Source organism: Tauraco erythrolophus, chromosome Z, assembly GCF_009769465.1.
Source record: "Tauraco erythrolophus isolate bTauEry1 chromosome Z, bTauEry1.pri, whole genome shotgun sequence".
NCBI classification, from domain to species: domain Eukaryota; kingdom Metazoa; phylum Chordata; class Aves; order Musophagiformes; family Musophagidae; genus Tauraco; species Tauraco erythrolophus.
The window spans coordinates 84,268,361-84,291,183 of NC_141496.1; the positions used below are offsets into that span (position 1 = coordinate 84,268,361).

Here is a 22,823-nt window from a genome sequence, read left to right on the forward strand (position 1 = left end):
AACCTGACATGTGGTGGAAGGACCCTGCGAACTGAGCTGGTCGAATCAGTCATCTGCCACCCTGTAAAATCCCTGCTTGTCATTAGTGAGACGAAGGCGGGCTCGCCAGGGCCTGCCTCTGTGGTCATCTCTAATCTTTTTAATGAGACTACAGAAATACACTCCAGCCAGTGCACAGGAGGGAAAATCCCTGCTGGCGCCAGTTGGTTTCAGAATAAATGAGAGCGGATTACGGCGGTGCGCTCCGGCCGTGCTCTCCGTGCGTGCCGGGGTGTGCACGTGTGTGCATAAAGGCAAGAGGGAAAAAGATTTCCTTCCCTGTCATGGGACTCGGTAATTTCTGTCCTCCAGAAGAGTTATGACAAGATTTATCATGACTGTGTAGTAACGCTGCCCAGCTCAGGAGGACAAAACGGTACGAGCGAGTGAACCACGACTGATCATTAAGTGCATTTACCCTGTCATATCAGTTTCTCGCTCCCTCCATGTGTGAAAGGCAGGATGCCGTGTGAGGCAGCTCGTTAAAGCACAAGAAGTGCTTCCTATTTCAAGAGAGAGCTCTTCATTAAGGCTGAAAGCCAGTGCAATTCGGCGCTCTGTGTGCAGAGGTGTGGGACTGGACTGAGGCAGTGGGCACAGGTGCAAAGGGAAGGGATGCAGAGACTCTAGGAAGAGAGTGGGATACAGAATGTGGGCAACCTCCTGGAAAAAAAACAGAGTCGCATCATGAGAACTACTTTTTGAAAGCTCGTACTAACTTAAAATTCTGCAGATGCCAGTGCACCCCGAGTAACTTCCTTCGTTTGGCTGGCAAAGCTAACAACACAATTGCACCTTTGGCAAAAAATGTACTTATATTTGACTGTACTGTTGGGCAACTCTGTTTAGCTTCAGCGTGTACAAATATGTCAGGTTTTATTTTCTGTTTTGCTGTTAATGCTGAGCAGGAGTTAGAAAATGAGAACTTTTCACTCAAAAGCATATCTGAAAAAGGATCCTCAGATTCAGAGTTCCTCTTATAGGAGGTGTGTGTTTAGTTAAGGGATGCTTAAAATTTTCCCCTTGGTTTTCCCAAACTGTGTATATTTGCAGTTAGGAAATAATAGGGGAAAATAAGGAATAAAAAAGAAAGGTTCCTTTGGCTATTCCCCAACCTGAAAGAAAAACAAGGGAAACTAAAATCCAATTTAGGGGTGTTCTTGACAGTATTTTAACTTTTCATTTATCTCTAAAAAACACTTTGTGATGTTCTCCCCCTCCAGCCAAATGAAGCCGGGATTTATATACACATTGAATGAAGCTGCTTTTTTTGTATAAAAAAGGTTTAATCATTAAAAATTATTCAATAAATGCCTAATTTTCAGGATAGAATATTTCAAATTGAAAATATTTGCTCAGGTCTAAATTCAGATTCAGTCCAGGCTGCCAATTTGCTGCAATGGGGGAAAAATCAACCTAAAAAAAAGGTGGTTAAGCTGGACCAGAAATTACCCGCTTCTATACTTAAAGCAGACAGAAATATTTTTTCTCATTCAAAGGCATATCCTCTACATGCCTTTAAAGAGTGCATATCCCTGCTGATGTTTCTAATAACTGATGTCTTCCTAAATATTTTCTTGAAATTTCCTATATTCTGATGCTTTGCAATAATGTGTGATACTTTTGCTCTTTCTCATGTATGATAGGCTGCTTGGAAGTGGTTTTGGTGAGAATGTGCCGTGCCTTCAACCCACTCAACAATACTGTTCTGTTTGAAGGAAAGTATGGAGGGATGCAAATGTTTAAAGCCTTGGGTATGTTGTTGTCTTCTTTTCAATCAATTACATTGAGCCACATAGCGACAGTTTTGCCTTTCTGAAAATAGTGACCCACAGTGAAAATCTCCATTAAATGTTGAATCCCCAAACCTCCAAATCTCTAGGCTGGAACTGAAAAAGAAAAAAGGGTGACTCCGCTAGCTGCTGGCAGTGATAGGTGTTTTACTCTGATAAAAAAGAGCAGCATGAGGGTTTTTTGGATTATTTTCTTATGCTGCCATCTGAAGTTTTGATAAAACGTGAGTTTATGGCAGGAGCCAAGCAGTTTATCTTTACAATTCAGTTATGCTTGATATATCAAGTCACTCCCACTTATTGTGTCCTACAGAAGGCAATTTTAGCCTCAGCAATGAGTGGACTAAAATGATGAACTACTACAAAATATAGACAACTTACCTAAAATATTATTTTCCCTAAAACTTTTAAGCTTATTTAGGTTCATGAATTGAAACACTTGCCTCATTTCTCAACATGATATTGAGTGCTACCTGAAATGTTAATAGCTGAATAGATTTCGTTTGCCCGTCCATGAGACTGATACGTTAGCAGAAATTTATTCTCAAATATCAATAAGAGATATTTGCTTCAAATTTATGTATTTATCATATATTTTCTTATTTGCATATGGATAAATGTCACACTGCTTTACAAGTTTAAAGCATTTATGAATGTGCATTAGTTGATTTAATTTGATCTTTTTGATGTTTTCAAAAATTTTCATAAATATTTGTGCTGTTATTTTATTTTATTAATTTAGTTATTTAGGACTGGTCATTCACGCCTCTTAGATTTAATATCTCTTTAGAAACAGCATTTATTTCCATGTTGGGAAAAGATAATCCTCTTCTAATGTCTGTGCAATTTTTGTACAGTTCATGCCCCTAACTCCTGATTTCTGTGCTTTGATGGGTATTTTAGTGATACATTTTCCAGGTAGGTTCGATTTTAATAGCTGATGAAAGGCATTTGTTTTAGAAGTACAGATGTTCACTCACAACGTTTTTTGACACCAAAACAATCTGCTTTTCAGGGCAGGTTAAAGAGCTGATAAATTTCTAGCCTTGATTTTGTCCTCTGTGGTCTGCAGGTTCTGATGATCTGGTGAATGAAGCGTTTGACTTCGCAAAGAATTTATGTTCCTTACAGCTGACTGAGGAGGAGATTGCCTTGTTTTCATCTGCTGTTCTGATATCACCAGGTAATTTTTCTTTCCAAACACCACAGCAATTTTCTTTTCCCATCCTTGTCCACCTCTATTTTTACCTACTTAAACAGCTATTTAAGCTGTGTTACTCAACATTAAGCAATGTATTAAGCAATGAAAGAATACCCGAATTATCAAAATATATCTCACTCTCTTTTTGGTAGACTGTCAGCAATTACACATACTGAGAACAGATCCAAAGAGTGGGGGTAACAGACATGGAGCAGGATTGCATGAACGAGAAGTGCAGGCTGGCCTTCTTCCAGACCACGTACATGGAAGGATGGTGCCAAGGAGGTGCATGTTCTTCCTGACATTCTCAGAGAGCTCAAACCTCACAGTCCTGAGCAAGTTATATAGTCCCTAACTAAGATGGGCTTTTTCTGTGCCTATAAGAGCACAAGCGGCAAAAATCTGTATGAGGTCTTGTCTGAATTTAGCTCCAGGAGAGAGGTGGTGGTTCCAGGGCCAACATGCTGTCTTTCTTGTATTCATAACTCTGCACAGGCAAACATGCATTCAGTGAGTGCTGGCTGTCTGGCCACAGAAAAAAAGGTTTTTGTGATTGAACTGACTCAGAAAGTGGATTTAGTAGACAAACTCACAGTTTAGTGTAGGATTTTTAAACATGCCTCAGGGGAGATAGACCCCCAAGTTCCCGCTAAGAGTAACGTCTTGAAAGGCCTTTACAAAAAATCGCACCATTAATTGTTTTTCCAGCCTGTTCTGCTGAAGACTTCCTCTAGGTCACTTTGCCCTTTTGCACATCTGTGGTGGAGATTATGTTAGGCAGAATTAGACTAGGACAGATGGTGCCAACGTGTTCGTTCTCATCGTTAATGACACGTACTGAAAGGACTCTGCTCCTTCGATTTTCCCTTTGAGCAGTTCTTGCTGTCATCCTTTTAGGGGTGAAATGGTTGAGCAAGTGGTTCTTCATGGTGTTAGGCCAGGGTGTTCCAGAGAGGACCCTCCGAACAGCCACCATTTCCACCTCAGAGATGTCCCAGCTGTGCACAGAGCTGAGACTTCCCTATGCACTGGCCCCTAGATGCCCTGACTTCCCGTGGGACAAGGGACTTGCAGTGTCCCGATGGGTACCTGTCCATCAGGGCTCTCCCTCAGTCTGAAAAAAAGCAAAGCTGTGAGCATGGGAGAGACGTGCAGCCAGTGCGTGCTCCTGGCTAGCGTTAGTGGCCTGTTCAGCAGACCTGCCCAGTGCAAAGCTGAAGACAGCCTGGAAATTTATTTGAAAAACTGTGAAGTTTTTCAGTAAGATGTTACCAGGTTCTGCAGAAGATGGTTTCCAGCTGACTTCACATTATGAAGCCAAGGGAAGCAGGAAGAGGGAGGTGAGACCCTTATAAACAGGATCTGTGTTTCTGGAGATGTTTTTACTCTTCAGTTTATTTTCCTATAGTTAGGAACAGGGAAAGTAGGAGTTAACTGGAAAGACAGAAACAATAAGTTCATTTCAAAGCTGACTTCGAAACACTTTGGATCAGATGAGGGCATATTATCTGTAGGGAGAAAGTGAATTCAGTTATGTTATTTCCAGCCAAATTGAGAAGATGTTATGTTTCTGTCTCCCAGGTAATCTTGGAAAGGAGATTCAACAAAATCTGGTCGTGGAAAGCTTCTAGCATCTCAGAGTGTCCTGTGCCTTAGGCCTGAGTAAAACCTATTTAAGTAATGGAAAGTTTCCCATTGGTTTCAATGGATCAAGTAATTTTTGAAATGTGCTTAGCTGCAGGTAGGCATTAGACAAACATCAAAATTCTGATTCAGCTTTGCAGTCCTACATAGGTCCCTTTAGTTTGCAAAGCACCAAAATCTCTTGCATTCTGCCAGCAGTTCATGTTGCGTGAGTATCCACACTCACTTCTACTCCTTGCAGCTGCACTAAGCCCTCAAAAAAGCTAGCAACTCAGCACTGGCTTTGAGCACATGTTGTAAAATCTTCTCCACTAACTCTAGTAACACACTTCAGTCCTTATATACATCAGTCCCAGTACAGCCTTTCAGGTCTGGGCATCTCCTGAATAGCAGCTTCTGCTAAGTAGAGGCAATTCCAATGATTTTTTCACTATAGTCAAACTTCAGTGTTGAAGGTGATGCTACAGGATGAAATATTTCAATAATGCACAGTTTTCTATTTCACATCCAAGTTGGCTTTTTCCTGCTGGCTTCCTTGCAGTGTCTCCTATTCCTTTAACCAAAAAAAAAAAAAAAGTGAAAGTGCTTGATGCATGCTGACAGCTTATTTCTGTAGACTGTAAGCATGTGTGTCTTTATTCGTGTAAAACAGATGAAGAAAGAAATTATGGGTTGCAGCAGCATGTACATCAGTGAAAGAAATCTCTCTTCGGTGAAAAGACTGCAAATTTGGATTGCACAAGTAATTTCCAGTTGAACTGGGCTGCTAAATTGGGAGTGGGAAGGCAGAGAAAATCAGTGCAGATTGAACTGACATTGAAATTTGCTGTTTATTTTCTTATAAAAATGATAACAGTAAACAATAGATAAAGAATTAATTTCCTTCCACACTAGGTGTTCCAGTTTCTTCACAATAAAGTATTTAATCCTGGGAACATATATAAAATTAAAGAATGAAGCAATGCTTCACAGAAGTACCTACACCAGTCCTTCCATCCATTATTATCCATTAATATCCATTAAGTATTCATATTCACATTTCTTTTCTACAGAAGCCGCCATCCCAAAAGGTGATTCTTGTGCCCTTGATCTCAGTGTTTACGTAGTTTATAGGAAACAGAGCGGTTCCATCAAGAGTAAAGGGACCTAAGAATATCCATTAATACAATTACTAAGGCTGCAAAGCCCAGTGCCAGATCCATTTTCCATCTGATTCAGAGCACAAATCCAGATTTTCCACTTTAAGATAGACCTAACCACTCTGCTTCAAGGTGATTCTTTAACTTGATTTCTGATTTCAAAGGTTAAAATATTGTAGGAGTCCAGTAAAGGTTATAGAGGTATCTCCACCTGCAAACATGCCAGAGCCAGGTGGTAAGATGCTAACCTGACTGCCCCCTGTGTCCCTCTTCTGAAATTCTGACTGGCCATATAACATTTCTCCATCTTCTTTTTCGCAAAAGTAGATCTTTTAAGTTTTCCCTCATCTTCTTTCCTATACTATTCTTTAGCCTAGTGGGCTGTGTGCTCTTTAAAGGTACGGAAGTTCAAAACTCAAAAGAAAAAGTAGAGAAGTGAACCACTGCTTCTTGTATCATGTATGGGTAGCCACTGATCTACTGATTTTTTTCCTGCATTTTTGTGAATATAACTAGAGGTATCTGGGGAATTCCAGCCAAATTTGCAGACGGTTTCAGGTTTCAGAAACCACATTTTTGGGATATGAACTTAATATCCATTGTAAAAGTTTCACCTGGCTCTTGTTATGAATTTAAGAACTCTTGTGCTATATACAGCATGCTCCATGACAGGTAAGTGATTAAACCTGTCCTCCAACAGCCTGAGTCTATTTTTAAGCTTATTCTTGTGACAGAAAGATAAATCTTTAAGGATTGTTCTCTGTGATAAATCTTTTTAGCTGCAGTCTGCCACAATAGACCTTGATTTAACACTATCAAAAGGCAGGTTTTTGCAATAGCATAAAATTTGGCACCTAACCTGTGAAGTCTAAATATTACTGTGTGCTTATTTGTGTAGATGCTGTGTGTGCTCTCAGCTCTCAGCTAATTCCATTTCTATGGCCACTTGTGGCACTGGATCCATTGGCTTACCTTCTGGGAGCTTTGCAAAAAGATTATTCTGTTTTCCCAATCATCTGTTAAGTAGCTAGGGGTTTGGTTTTGTCTCTTTTCACAGTGCTTGGTGATGGACACTTTTCATACACCCCTCTCCACAGCCAGTCAGACAAATGACAGAATCCTGCTCCATCTGCAATGAAATACTATTCAGCTCCAGCCTTTGTGGCATGCGTGCTCGGTGAAATGGCTGACATATTATTTCTATGGATTATTTTAGTGACTGGGAGTGGGTGAAAGGGCTTGGAAAGTGAAATATTTTCATGCCCTGTGGTAAAATAGATTTTGTTGTTTCTTGTTTGAAAGCTGAAATCTATACCCAAGTATTGGTCTGGATTGAAGGAGAGAGGGAGGAAGAAACAGGTCTGCAGCATGGGAAAACAGAAGGTTTAATGGTGCTGTAAACACACTGTATTAATGGTTTCGAGGTTTTCTTGGGGTCTGCTACTTCTCTTTCTGTATGTTTGTCTGCAGAAGTTATGACTTGTGAGACTATAGATCTTAAGGAATACCTCCTGCTCTTGGGGTTTGAGTTCAGTAGAAGCCGTATAGGTTTCCAAACAACTGTGTCTGTAACTGGTTTTATCCCAGATAATCCTTTATTTTGTGTTGTTTAAAAAGAGAACATTTTTAAATAATGAGAAATTTGCACTTCAAGACATTGCAACAACTCATAATTCTTTTGAATTATTAAAGAAATTCTTTTGAAGGAAGCTATTTCTTTTTATTCAGAATATAATATTTGGTCTCAAAATGTTAGCCTAGTAAATAATGAGATATATGTTATTTTAATTTTTAAATAATTATATTCTATTATTTTCAAAGAACTGTTTTGATCAATATGTTTATTATTTATATCTGAAGACACTGAGATAACATGACATGTTTTTCACCTAGCCAGAATGAAGTCAGAAGAACACTGATTGTAACAACAGAGAAAAATAAAGTGGTTGGACCTTGTTTCATTTCCACGCCCATCCTTATCTCTAGCATTCGGGATTAAACAAAGAGATGCAGAGCCAACATTATGTTCCTGTATACTTTGTGTTAATTAAACTCTCAGGTGATCCTTTAATGGATTAACATACTTTGCTTCTGAAACCATGTCTTAATTATCATGCAGTCTTTCCTTATGGGAATTATGATTGCTGCGAATGCTTGCCAGCATGGGACACTGTGTTCATCCATGAGCATGCCCTACATCTGTGCATTCTTGACTTTAGCTCTTGCTTTCCTTTTTCTCAGATCGAGCCTGGTTAATAGAGCCAAGGAAGGTCCAGAAGCTTCAGGAAAAGATTTACTTTGCACTTCAACATGTGATCCAGAAGAACCACCTCGATGATGAGACTTTGACAAAGGTAAATTGTTAAAACAAAGAGCCGAGCACTCTTTGATTGTGACTCTTTTTTTTTGTAGCCTTTCGTCCATGTATTGCTGCATTAATGTAAGTTAAAAGCAGCACACTATCTGCTTGCAATGTGTAGCAGAAGTAAGGCTTGTTTTACTCTTGTTCCTGGTTTCTCTTACTCCGTTTTTTGTTCAATCCACTAATCTTTTTAATTGCTACCCTACCAAGCATGAGACTCCCTTAAAAAAGTACCCCTGGAGGCAGTTGCTTGTTAAATGCATCTCTGACACTTGACTAAGATTTCCAGGACAATTGTTTTTAGCCTCTTACAGTAAGAAAAATATCTGGTCCGTTGGATGGGTAGCTTTAATGAAGTTCAGAGTATTGCATTCAAGATCTTAACGTAGTTCATTTTGGAAACTGTAATTTATACTAAATTTGCCTCATCCCCCTTCCTTTTCTTTTTTATTTTGATGTCTCACAGTTAATAGCCAAGATACCAACCATTACTGCACTTTGCAACTTGCACGGAGAGAAACTACAGGTATTTAAGCAATCTCATCCAGATATAGTGAACACACTGTTTCCTCCATTATACAAGGAGCTTTTCAATCCAGACTCAACCACTGGCTGCAAGTGAAGGGGATAATAGAATTTTCACGTAGTCATGGAATGCGTCACTATTAAGACAAAAAGAAATGTTTTCATGAAGAACTTATTAAAAATGTCACTACTGCAACACTAGGAATGTCCTGCACTTAATAGAATTATTTTTCACCGCTACAGTTTGAAGAATGTAAATATGCAACTCTGAGTGGGGATGTCTTTTTTCTCTTTTCTTTGTTTACTTTTTTTTTTTTTTTTTTTTTGGACAGACAATGAATATACAAATATAGGACACTGGGTGTTACTTTTTTTTTTATTTTATTTTATTGGGAGATGTTTTGGGAGACAACTGTTCCTAGAATTTTATTGTAGATATACATGAGAATAGAGCAGTACTTTGCAGTATTACTCTTGCTGTTTATTGTTCCAATATAATTTAAGAAAATTCCACCTATTAGACTTGCCTATTTCTATGTTTTTAGATAGTTTAATGCATGTGGAAATTTGTAGGTGTCTTGGAAATTATGGTGCATGTATGGAATACACATATATATATATATGTGCTATATACTTGTTAATATATATATATATATGTAGGTATTATATGCATACATGCTGTAGCTTAAAAATCCCATGCCTACTTTTAAAGGATGCTCAGCCTGGCTGTCATGCTTTTCTTACTCTCCAAGTAATGTATTAGATTTACTTTGGGCAATCAGGATTTGCTTTGCCAGTCAGAGTTAAATTGTCAGCTGCCGATATGTAATGACGGAATCACTTCTGAGATACATGTAATGTAGTGCATGTGTGCAGTCTGTAAGTGAAACATCAGGAATGTATCAGTGGTGCAAAAGCCTTGTCTGGATGATTTTAGTGGAGAGAGGAAAAGTGTTTTTTTTGAATTTTCTCCCTGTTACAGGGATAGAGCATATATGAAAGTGAACACTGTAGGACCTGGTGTCAGGAACGTGTCTGAAACACGGAGTAAAAATGTAAATTGTCCCACACGTACATTCTTCAGATTCCACGCATGATTTTATTTTACGTATACTGCTTTGAAAGTAGTTGCAAGGCTTGGTTTGTGTTTTGTGGAACTCAATGGAAGGACATGTAGTGAACTCGGTGGAAACCACAGGAAGCCTGAAATGTAGCTCTGAAGAGTCACGGCAGATGGGGGGATGGGAGAGAAGGAGGAGAAAAGTCAAAGGAGCAATGTCCATGGTTATGAGGGCGATCATAACTGTCACTGTTTCTGACACAGCCATTGTCTAGATGGGACGGATGGTTTCCATTAAACACGTACATATATGTGTGTTACACGCACACGCATCTGAGTATGTATATATCTGTGTGTACATAACTGTGTATATATGCATATATAGGGTTGATTTTAGATGCACTTCAGGATGGGAGCAAAGGATTGGGGCTTTCTTTTTGTCTGTCTCTGAATTGACTTTATGTGCATTTGCTTGCAAAACCGAAGGCAAACACAGAGGGGAGTGGAAGACTGCCATGGTCTTAATCTTGTGGATTAATTAAGTTTAATTAGCAGTCATCATTAATGTATTTGGATTCTGCCAGAGATACAAAACATAGACTTTTTAGCTGTGGAGGAGGGAATCAGTTTCTGCTACAGCACTGTCCTTACCTGTTGCGAGCTTTTTTGGAGAAGTCTCCCCCGGGGACACCAGTGGAGGGAGTACAGCAGAAATAAGAGGCAGCAGGCAGTAGAGAAGAAATGAAGTGAAGGCAGGACCACGAGCAGATCCATCTCTTAAGTTCAAGAAGTCGGTGCAATCTGAGGCGAGGCAAGGAGGGGCACGCCGGCAGAGAGTCCGAAGGACCTGCCATCTGCCAGGCTGCCCAGCGGAGCGGTGTCACAGGGAGCGCGCAGGGCCACGGCTGGGGCACAGGGCAGGGGCAGAAACTTGGTTTGTGGCAGTGGTAACTCAACGCCTCCAGCTTTTCTGAGAGACTTGCACAGCTCTGGTCTCAATCTTCTGTTCCCTTTTCTGCGTGACCAAACAATTCACAGGCTCTTCCAAGTTCTTTGCGGAGTTTTGCCTTGCCTTCCGTCAGCCGGTTTGCAAGTTTACGTATATGTTTCGTGACAGAATCCAGTCTAGGCAACATCAACATTTGTTTTCTCTGTTTTAGCTGTGCCAGACCAGATACAAGAGCAGTTACAAACTCTCAGCTAATAAATGTTTCTCTGGAGGTCCGTTGCAACTTCAGAAAGAAAAAAGAAAAAACCTGCACAGCAAAGTTAGTTGTGCTGAGAATTTTGTAGCGAACACAACATACTCTTCAAAATTACTTAGTCTTATAGGACAATAATTTCTAAAATACCTTTTTTACTCCAAATTCAAATCACATTTTCTGATCTCTGCTGATTACATTAAAACGTCTTCAATTAATGTAATAAAGCATTGCTCTTGATGCTTCTTTTATGCCACTTAAACCCTAAGACTAGCATTCCCTTATAAGGTGATTTACCTGTTTGCAGCCCCTTTTAAATGGCCAATCTATGAAAAGGACCCCAAACTTCAACTCTTTCTAATATCAAAGAACTTAATTAACTATATTTATGTACTGCTTGTGTGAATTTATTTGGGAAAACACTCAAGTCAAACTGAACCCCAGAACTGCTCAGTTTTAACTGCAGGGGATTCATGTTTTCCTTGTCTTTCCCAACACATGAATACACATATGTATTTGTCTCAAATCTTTCATAACCTTGTTTTCAGTATATCAAAAGTAACCTATTTAGCCAACCCACAGAAATATAGAATATGTGGTAAATATTACTGTTCTTAGTGCTGGTAAATAAAGAGGTTTTTCATGTTTATAAATAGTTCTTTACAATTACATGTTACATCTTGAAAATGGTTTGTTCTTTTCAAATCAGCTAATCAGTTCTTAGGATTTTTGAGTTATATCTTAGGCAAGATAACCAAATGGAGATCACCAGTGAAAAAGACATTATTTAATCATTATCCACAGGGCTTTTAATCCTTAAAGCACTATTCTTAAATCACTGCAACCTCATGACCTTTTCAATCAGTAAGGATTACTACCACTTTTTAAAGATGCAGAAATGAAGGAAAAGGAGTTAAATGACTTGCCGGAGACCACAGAGGTTGCAATATCCAGTCCTGGAGTAAAAATGGATTCTTGGCTTTTGTCCTAAAAATATTAAGATGCTGATATACAAAATCTTCACTGCCATTGATAGGCAATAGCTTCTACGAACAATTACAAATATTGCTAAAAAATATTTATCTTCAAAGAAAGTTAATTATCAACAGCTTGATCTATTTTTGTTACTACTTTTACAGAACTCAAGCAAATAAACTTGTCATTTATTTGGAAAATAAAAATTAAATTAATTCTCACACATTATTTATTTGTGGAAACTAAGGCTGATAAATTTTATTTCGTTTGCTGTGATTTGGGATCAGCCACATATTTGCCCTTCGTTGACTGAGTTTAAAAAAATTAACGATCACATGCTGCAGGCTGGATTTTTGCTGTTGGTTTTTGATACATAGTCATTTATACTCAAAATTTCAAATTCTTGACATTGGATTTCTTATGTTCAAGTTATCCATAGACTTTAAATAATAAAATAGCATGAATTTGAGTAAATAACTGAATAATCCACTAAAAAAATGCATTTCAGAAAATAATAATGCTGCATTTTATTTCTTCTTGGCTTTCATTAGTCCACAGAAGATTGGGAAGATCTTCAATTAAATCTCTAAAACTAAGGATTTGTCAGATCTGCTTTCTGTGGTAATTGGTTATGTTTGTTGATTTTTTTGGCGACAAGCTTTTCAAATGGGACACATTTTTTAATGATTGATTAACCTGGGATCTTTAACAAAAGGATATTTAAAGCATGTGTTGAATCTTCTAGCATTGCTCTCGGATAATTCAATCACATTGATCTAAATTATCCTTGGTATCAAGGAAGCAGATGTAGGCTGTTCATTAAACTACCACAGAGACTTAATTTTGATGTAAATGTCACTCTTGCCAGCTCTTTGTATAAAGAATTATTTCCAAGAGTCATATTTCCTTCTAATGGAAAGATTGCTTTAGCGTTTGCTTGAAAAAAAACAGGGTAATAGAAGGCACTCAGTTGAGCCAACTTGTTTCCAAAAGCAATGTGTATTTTTTGATTGGTTTTTGATAGGCAGCATTTCGGAATTGATTCTGCAAGTTGTCAGGCTCCCTTAGCTCTAACTAGAGCCACTAAAAATGGAGGCATCTCAGCACCACACAGAAGGTGCTCAACCCCTCATAAAGTCAGAGGCCCTCAGTGTTGAGAGGTCCCATTTGAGCTTTGTGAAGCACAAGTCAGATGTTACTCTCATACTTGCATTTTAATGCTTTTACTTCACACTTCCCATTTTTCCTTTCAGCTCCATTTCACAGGGATCAGTTTATTCCTCCTGTTGTGCCTTGGGTGCACCAATGCTGTCTCAATGGCAGTGCCAGGTTATGGTGCTCCAGGTGGAGCGGCTACCAGACTTGTCCATGAAGATGAGCTTCATTAGGTGATGTTCTTTGCTCGTTTTCATGGTGGCAGCTTGCACAGGTGTGCGTTTCTCTTCGGGATAGTTTGCAGGATTTCTGACGTAACAACTTCTAAACAAAGAGGATGCAAAGCTGCTATTATGCACTGGCCTCTCAGCCTTCCACCACTGGGCTGTGGGAGATGCTTCAAGGCTCCAGCAGTCTCACAAGTCGGTCAGGCAGCATGGTTAGAGATGTGCAGCTGATGGCCCCTTTTCCTGTTGTCTTTTTCGCCCCCTCTAGAGCTGTGCTACAAAGCACATTTGAAAGATATTCAGGCTCCCCCTATCCTCCTTCCTCCTGACTCCACATTGATTGTGCTGTTTCCAGAAGAGCCAAGGTCCAGACTGGAAGCTGGTTCCTATTTTCAGAGTCATTGTCCGCTGGACCTTCCAGGAATATAGCACTGAGTGATAAGATCAAACTGAAACACAAAAGAGTCTTTTGTCCAAATATGTTATGTCTAAGCACACATGAAATGGAAACCTGAGACAGAACAGCATGCTTTTCCCTGGCAATAACAAAATAGTGTATTTACACCTACCAGCCTGTCCCAGCACTTTCTGCCTCCACTCTAGAAACTAACTAACTCCTATCTCTGACATCCATTAGGAACAGTGTGTTGGAGACCCAGTCCTCTTCTTTCTTTTTTGAGTTTCAAGCTTTGTAAATGACAATCACTGCTTGACGCAGATGTTGCACTGTATGCCACTCAGGGATGTTTCATTACTGAAAATAGCTATATAAATATAACAGTGATAATAAGGAAGAGAATGTTTGAAGAAAGACTTTGAAGGGCACAGGTTGCGCTGCCCAAGTGAAAGCAACCCAGACAAGGCTTTCAAGCCAGTGATTTGAAGTAACGTTGGTATAAACTGAATTCACTGTCAGCATTTCCTCAGCTTGATGCAGGACTCACTTCACCCGTTGTTTCGCAGTCAGTGGAGCCCTACTGACCCATCAGTTCGTGATGTAAAGTCCTTTTGGAAACAAAATGCAAGCGAGCTTTGTACGAGTTACTGAATTTAGTCAACTGAAAAAAGCAAGTGCAGTTTAAAGGTACTGAGTTTAGGTGCCAGTAATGTGAGCTCATATTCAGAATTGCTGCAGGCATGTAAGAAGAAAGGTTGAGATGTGGAATAAATGCTAGTATGTCAGCAATGACAGCAACAGTTATGCCGAGCTACCACGTGGAGAAATGACTAATAAAGAGCAAGTTGTATAAAGTGGCTAACAGCTACCCTTTCCTCTCAGGGATGCATGAATTCATAGCTACCCCCCAGGCCTCTGTAGCAATGCTTCTCCATGGTATGAACTGTCCTTTTCCCACCTCCAGCAAACATGACCCCGTTTTATAGTGCGCTAGTGAAAAATACTCCCATTTCCTAGAATTTCGAAATGCACTTCTGCTTGTCCTTATCTTCATACCACATGTTTTCTATAGACCTGTCATTACAAGAACACACACAGAAAGACAAATTGTAGTGTATTATATTGCCAGTCATTGAGTTAAATACAGGTCTCCAACCAAGAGGTTTTCCTCAGCTCTGAGTGTGATCTTTGCTCCTATTCTCACAGTTAGTATGTAGGAGTTCTGACTCCCTCCATCTTCTGAATTCCCTACACCTAGAAGATGGGTGAACAGCTTCACGAGGTGGAAAGGAGACACCAACATCCCTATGCGTCAAGGTTTTTACAATCATATTCTTCACCAACTGTCTCACTGCAATATGAATTTTAATCTTTCAGGTTGCTGGGAGCCATGTCCAAGTGACTGAAATTCTTGTTAGCGTTATACCTGACCATTAAAAAGAACAGCCTTCTGGCCAGAGGATCTTGCCTCTCTTTCCTTTTTCTTTTACTCCTAGCTCCTAAAGAATGAGGTCTGGAGTGGTAGGTGATTCATCTTTGCTCTTTCTCAAAGCTGATCCTTACCTGCAGCCTGCAAGGGAGGCTCTACCCAGGATGTAGGAAGCAGGCTCCTTCCTCCTCTTCCTCCTAGCCTGTGTGTCCTCATTTAGCTCTACTGTCTCTTCGTGTGTTGTCCCTGCAAGTAGGGCTGTGTGACAATGAGCCCGAACACCCCAGGAATTTATGGTCCCAGAAGTGGTTTGCAGCAGATCACTTAACTAGAAAAGCCACTTGTGTGTGCAGCCTGCAGTCAAAAGCTGTTGTGAAAAGAAGAGACCTAAAATTTCTACAGTGGTAGCTCACAGATCAGTAACTTTCCTAAAAAGGCAGCCTGAATGTCCAGTAATGTGATGGACGTGTCAGTGTCCTCCAAATGATCTTTGCATTTCATTTGTGCTGAGAGAATAAGGCGATGCGCAACACGCTCTGGGAAAGGAGAGGTATTTCCTGGGTGTTACTGCAGGCAGCAAGGATAGTACTGCTCACAGTGAGTTCAGTAACATGATGTACTACATTTACATAATTTCATCATCCTCACAATTCAAGCACAGCATGTAGGGAGAGTGAAAGAAAACATCATTGGATATAGCAGCAATAAATAAATTATAAGTGTTTCTTTGTGACTGTACTTGCAGAAATTGTTTGCTTTGCACGTGGTCTTCTGTACAATAACATAAAGAAAAAACTTCATCTAATGTAGATATCACAGTGGTTTTGCATATTTGTTGGATTCGTTGGATGGAGCTGCTCGTTTGTGATCGAAGATACTACTGTTGAGGAAAATGTATGTGCTTCAAGAATAGGCTGAGGCCCTTGTTTATGGCTATACATTGGCAGCAGTAAAGTATGTTCAATATAAAACTCTGTCTGGACAGAATTTTAAAAATGTCTCCTAGTTTTCAATATTATGATCACGTTGGTCCCTTATTTGGGCAACAAGAACGCAATTGCATTGAAAAACAAGCAGGGCCAGATGGTCAACCAGAAAGAACAAGAAAGAACAGGCTTTACCTTCAAGACTGTTCAAGATAAAACCAGCTTATTTAGAGAAAAAAAAAAAAAAAAAGAAAAAAAAAAGCACTTATACTTGTCTTGATTAGACACACAGCTTAATAAGTCAAAGTAACTACATTAGGCTGTTGACTTTGGGGATTCAGATTCAGATGCACTACATTTGTGTTTTTTTAATGTGTCACTTCAATGTCAGAATCAGGCAAAAAAAGGTGTTTTGTTGTTAGTAAGAAACGCTAATGATCATTCAACCCTACGGAGTGTGGACCACACATTCTCGTGCAGTAGATGGGGATTCATTCGTGCACTTACTCTTAAAAAGCCACTGAGTAGCATGGGATGTGATCTAGCCGTAACAGTCTGCCTCTGGCGTGACTGCAGTGTGACCTCTGGTAGGCTACAGGGAGCTGCTCTGCGATGGTACTTGTGGCCAGAAATAAAATAAAGCACAACCGAACTCTGAGCTGTTGCCAACCCCCAGCCAAATCAAACGCATGGGGTATTGTGAGATTGATGCTAATCGCTGTGAGACAACTCCCATGTTAAACTAGTTACTCTGGTTGCAATGGATGGACAGTATAAATGAAATAGGAATCAGAATAGCAACAAAATCCCTTATTTTACAGCTGCACTCTCTGCCTCATCTGATTAACACTAAAGAAAGTTACTTTAAACAAACAAAACAAGAAGAAAGAAACCTGAGTATGTATTGTAGAAATGTAGAAGACAAATAAAATATTTTTTCAAATGTAATTACTTTTAATATATGCTTGTGGAAGGTCTGATACTATGTATGCTGTCTCTGTAATTTTTGCTGTAAATAACTTGGGACAGTGAATACACTGATTTTTTCTATGTCTCTGTTTAAGCATAAGACTTTGTAACAATTTTTTTTAAAGAGGAAAAACATCAAAGAGCAAATTATGTACTTGCTTCCTGTAAGTGTAATGTACTCTTCAGTTTTTATGGAAACTGATTGTAATAGATAAAGCCTTTTGACCAGCCGTTGATGTTTAGTGTATACTTCTGTTTGTAATGGGGAAAAAAAAAAAGATGGGACTGTCGGTGGAACATGATCCCAGTGAGTCTGTACAGTGAGTATTGTATTAATACCTGCAGACTGCATTTGAATAATATAATCTGAAGAAAGGTTGCTCAAGCAAATAATGTTTCCTTACAGCATATGGCTTTTATGAATCCTTCTGGCATGAATTATATTAATAGAAGCATTTCTTTCTTTCCAATGAGCAAAATATTTTTGTATGCCTTTAATTTCTTATTCAAATTTGAGGTCAGGTCACTCATTAGCTGTAATCCGAAGCCATAACTGACCTTCACCAAATACATGTTTTAAAGATCGTAATAGAAAAAGAAATTATGTCCAGTTTATCAACAGCTATAATAACACAGGCAGGAGCATAAATAACACGCAAAGTATTTGGATGCTTTTCTGGCATCCCAATATGACTTTAATGGCTAGTATTTTATGATTACCAATTTATAAAAAAAAAAGAAAAACATAATTAAAATAGATATTTAGATTTAAATGAATCTTTCTAATATTTTTGAAATATCCCTGAAAATGCTTCCTTGCTTTTAGGATTATGAGAGAAACTGATTTTTCATATACTTCCCACTTTCAAATATCTAATGTTTTTATCCTATTTCCAGTTCATTTTGTTAGAGTGAAATGAGATGTTAAGACCCAGATCTTCAAGCCCTGAGCTATTTGGTGCTTGGCTGTAGCTATATTGTTGTAAATCAATTTGATTTGAATTTTGAGGGTGTGTTGTTTGCTACTTGATAAGCATGCTTACCACTGTTGGTAACACACAAGAGTTGCATTGCCTGTCAAGAAGTGCGATAAAAAACAATCAAATAAAATACGAGTAACACTCAAAATGAGTCACTCTCAAAAGCTGGATAAAAATTACTTTCTAAAATCAAATGCCTCATAGAGTCAACAGTGATTTTTATTTTTTTTTTTTGAAGCTTAATTGTATAATAATTATGATGTATCTTAACTGGCTTGTAGATGCAAAAAGCAAAACCGCAAATGAACCATGATATACTGGGTAAAAATCTGGCTCCACTGGAACCAATAGCAAAACCCCTCACTCATTTCCATGGAGCCAGGAGTTCATCCAGCATTTTTACATCTGCAATTTTCTTCTAATCTTTCTCCCTTGTTTAATATAACTGACCTAATTTATGTGTATGTGAGTAAAAATACAGCCTGATTCATTTAGAAAGTGACCGTTGAGGGTTTTATTTTTTATCATGAATTTCGTAGGACCAGCATCCTTGTCAAATGAAAAGGTTCTATATTACTTTAGAATGTAATAGATTTTTGTCTTATTTTATGTCCTGTAAATTATTAGTTCGATACTGTTAGCATTCCATAATAATGCACACATGATTTTTGAATGTTTTCTGTAAATGACAATCAATGTTGATGAAGTTCCTTTCTTTAATGCAAAATTAAAAAAAAATATAAGAAAATAAATTCTGTTGTGTGACCTTTTTTTCCCTGTCTCTTTAAATTACCTAGATCTGTCAGGGAAAGGTATGGTGCATGCATTTCCGAAAGAGAAAGGTAGAAACAAAAACCTAAACATCACGAGTCCGTACTTATTTTCAGATTTTCTCTTAACCTAGTGGATTAAGTATAGCATGTTGCTCCATCAATGCACCAAAAGTGGCTCTGTTTTGCAATTTAAATTAGAGCTGCAACTTTTGAATATGCAAATTGTTATATTTATTAATTTATTTATCTATTTATTTGGGGAAAGCCTCAGCTAGTAAAAAAGCAAAACAACATGAGAAGCACTTGCATGAAGGCAAACTGCACAGTAATGTAACAGAAGATTATCTTGTTTAAAAGAAGATACTGTGTTTTTAGTAAATTATAAATATATCAAATATTTTCTAAGTTTGTGTATGTCTACTAATAATTAATTCTGAAAGATGAAACAGAAAAAGCTAGGTGTCAAAGCTGAAGATAGTACCTTTCAGTGATACTATCTTTTCATTTTACTGTCAAGCACATGTTTATAGTGTTACTGACTTCAGCAGGATTAGTGCATACACCTAAAGCCAGCTAAATGTTTAAATGTCTCTTGCATCACAATGCAAGCAAGCAAGTTCGGGTTCTGAGATGCAGTAAGTGCAGGTCAGCATGATTAGATTTTCAAGTCCTAGAAATTTAAGACTCATGCAGAGATTTCAAATCTGCATGAAATAAATCATTTCAAACAAATGTAATAGGGAGTTCATACCTAAACGTTCATATTTAAGATATCATGAAGCTGAGCAGTTTACTAGCCACACGAAATAAGTGAACTGTTGTATTTACGTGTTACAAAACAGGGAACCCTACAAATATGCTGCTGATATTTAAATATGTGGTGTCACAGTGTCAGAGGTACTTGTTTTATACTAACCTGGATTTTTTTTCAGTTAGAAAATTGGAAGCAGTAATTTTTAAAACTGTATCAACAGATTTTGTGTAGTTCATATTTCCTTACTGTTTTGTCGTCTTTGGCATTTTAAGACTGCCTTATCTTTCCAGTCTGCCTGGGAAAAAAAGTCTTAGTAAAATATCCACTTTTTCTGAAACAGAAACAAACTTTCATAGGTTCTGACTAGCAAACGGCACCAGGATCAACACTTTGTGAGAAGACAAGTAGAACATTACTTTGAAACACGATTACATGAAAGTCTTACAGGGCATCACTTACTACTCTGCTGTTCCAATTAAGTGTCAGTGTACATGTCAGAGTGCCCAGGCCCACACAGATTTATTCCTATGTGTATGAACTATTGTTTACATTTTTCACATTACAGTTTCTCAAAGACAGATGGATGAAGATAAGCTTCCAAGAAAGACAATGGTGAAGCACGTTAGGCAAAACAACATGAAATAACAATATCTGTTCATCCCAGAAGGATTATATACTTACAGGTGTTCACTTAATTACTAACCCATGCAATTGCAGCCTTCTGGATCATGATGTATATTGGATGTATTCAATGATAATTTACTATGCACTTTAAGCAACATCTTCGTAACAAGAACTGTCTCATGAAATGTAATCAACATCCTAAATATAGTCCAGCATTTATACTGGATAAATCAAAATCTGGCTAAGCAATTTTTCTGCTTCTCTCCCTTCCTACTCCTCCACTGTTCACCTCATTTCCCTCCCCCATCCCCAAGAGAAATCTTCAAAAAATCCTTTGAAAATTGGATTGCAGGTTCCTTTAGGAGGACAAGGACTGATTTGTTCTACTGTTCTTCATTATGGAAGGTGGCTGTAACTTTGGTGTTACAGGCCATGCTTCTGTTCCTGGAAAATGTTTACTTACCTTCCTATTTATGCAAGAGTTTTGTGGTAGCTTTAATGGTCTATGTCTACAAAAGAAGCGAGACAGAAGGCTTAAGAGCTTCAGTTAGTCCTGATGAAGGGACTCTGATCCCTGAAGGGTTTTACTCCGATTATATTGAACAGGCTAATAAAAATTTTATCTCCCCCTACAGACATACATTAAAACTATGTGTGTAGCTATGATTCTTAAAAAATCTGAGCAAATTTTTCATCTGAGTGTTCTGCCTTTAAAGGCTTAATTCAGTTGGCCAGAGAGTCAGTCCTGTTTCCATTGCTCTTGGGTACCTTGCTTGACCTCTGCCAGCTGCTTCTCAAGGTCTCAGGGCTCTCATAGCTCTCCCTAGTATATGGAAATTTTGGATAACCCAGGTCAACTCCAATGTAACTATGTGCTGGTTTTCAGGTGTCCACAGAGAGTTTAAGCATGTAACATACATACTTCATATGAAAAGCTGGAATTTTGCATGTATGAAAGTAAGCCCATTAGGCACCATCAGTGATTTAGAAATCATTGGTGTGATTTCCCTTCAAAATCCCCACAACAGTAACTGCAGTACAGAGCTTAAGTGACTGCTTCCATGATCAGCAGATTCAGCCTAGTCCTAATAAAGCTGGTGTGTAAGATGCTTCCGTTTCAACTAATTAACTAATAGCAATTTTGAGCGAATCATGAGCTTGCCTGGAATTTCCTCGGATTAATAAAAGCCTTTATCAGAGGGCTTTAAAAATTGCATCCTCTATCCACCTGGTTTTGTTGCATTTTGGCATTCAAAAATGCATTCAGTTACAAAGACAGCATCACTCAAATTGCAGTAGTGGTCGATAAGCTTTGCAACACTCTTCTAAGTGACTCAGTGACTGGCACAGGAAAGATTTAGCACATCCTTTGCTTCCATGTGACAGCTGATGACCTGTGTGGTTTAGTGCAGCCAGCAGCCAAGCCACTGCTTCTCACTCCCTCACTCCTCCTCCTCAGTGAGGTGGAGAAGAGAAAAATGTAACAGAAGGACTGAGGATTGAGATAAGAACAGGGAGGGAGCACCCACTGACCATGGCCCCGGGGAAAACCAACTCGGCTTGGGGAGAAATTTAATTCCTTAACAGTTCATTCAGAGAGGATAACAACAAACAAAGCCAGATGTTAAAAACACCTTCATCCCATCCCTCCCTTCTTCCCAGCTCTACCTCCTCCCCCAGCAGCGCAGGGGGATGGAGAATGGGGGGGTTGCGGTTTGTAACACCTTGTTTCTGCCACTCCTTTCTTAAAGGAGGAGGACTCTTTACACTCTTTTCCCCCGCTCCAATGGATCCCCTTCTCACAGGACAGTTCACAGACTTCTTCAACGTGAGTCCTTCCCGCAGGATGCAATCCTTACCCCTCAGATTGGTCCAGTGTGGGCTTCTCCACAAAGTCACAGCTTCTTAGGGAGCCGCCACCCACTCTGGCGTGGGGTCCTTTCCCACAGTCTACAGATGCATGTCTGCTCCACCGTCAGCCTCCAGCAGTGTGGGGGTCCTTTTCCATGGGAGACAGTCCTCTACGATCTCCTTTCAGGCACAGGCATCTCTGCTCCAGTGTGGGGTCCTCCATGGGCTGCGGGTGGGTCTCTGCTCCAACGTTCATCTCCACGGGCGGCAGAGGGGCCGCTGCCGTCTCACCACGGGCTGCGGGGGACTCTCGGCTGCAGGGCACTCTCAGCTCCAGCACACCTCCTCCCACTCCATCTGCACTGATCTCATGTCTGTGTGGCTGTTTCTCTCAGGTCTCATTTCTCTCAGGTCTCAGTTCTCTCTCTGCTGCAGCCGTGCCAGGCCCAGAGTTCATCCTGGCAGGATGAACTCTACCCAACGGTGGTAGAGTAGTGCCAGTGGGGCACTTCAGAGCTCACCAAGCTGCACTGCTGCAGCCATCTCCTGTCAGGTGGTGGTCAGCTGCCCGCCCTGGAGGCTGGGGACCAGCCTCCGCCTCCTCCCTCTCTTCAGTGTAGGTCCAGCCTCGGTTACAGCTCTTTTGTCTCTGTCTTAAATATGGCATTTGCAAAGGCACTGCTTGGCTCAGCCTTGGCCAGAAGGGAGAGGGATTCCAAACTGGCCAGAGACCAGTCCCACCGGTTTTGGAGCTGGGAGGCATCTTACAGGGGCCATCCCTGCAACCCCTCCTCTGCT

At 39.5% G+C, this 22,823-nt stretch overlaps 1 protein-coding gene across 1 annotated transcript in view; it reads left to right on the top strand.

Moving 5' to 3' along the window:
- The window catches only part of RORB (RAR related orphan receptor B), a 35,884-nt gene extending 27,084 nt beyond the window's left edge, over positions 1-8,800 (top strand). The window contains exons 6-9 of the mRNA XM_009990909.2: positions 1,686-1,793; positions 2,905-3,015; positions 8,058-8,170; positions 8,645-8,800. Of these exons, the coding sequence (XP_009989211.2) occupies positions 1,686-1,793; positions 2,905-3,015; positions 8,058-8,170; positions 8,645-8,800 (488 nt within the window). The remainder of the gene's footprint in view (positions 1-1,685; positions 1,794-2,904; positions 3,016-8,057; positions 8,171-8,644) is intronic.
- Positions 8,801-22,823: the final 14,023 nt, after the last annotated feature.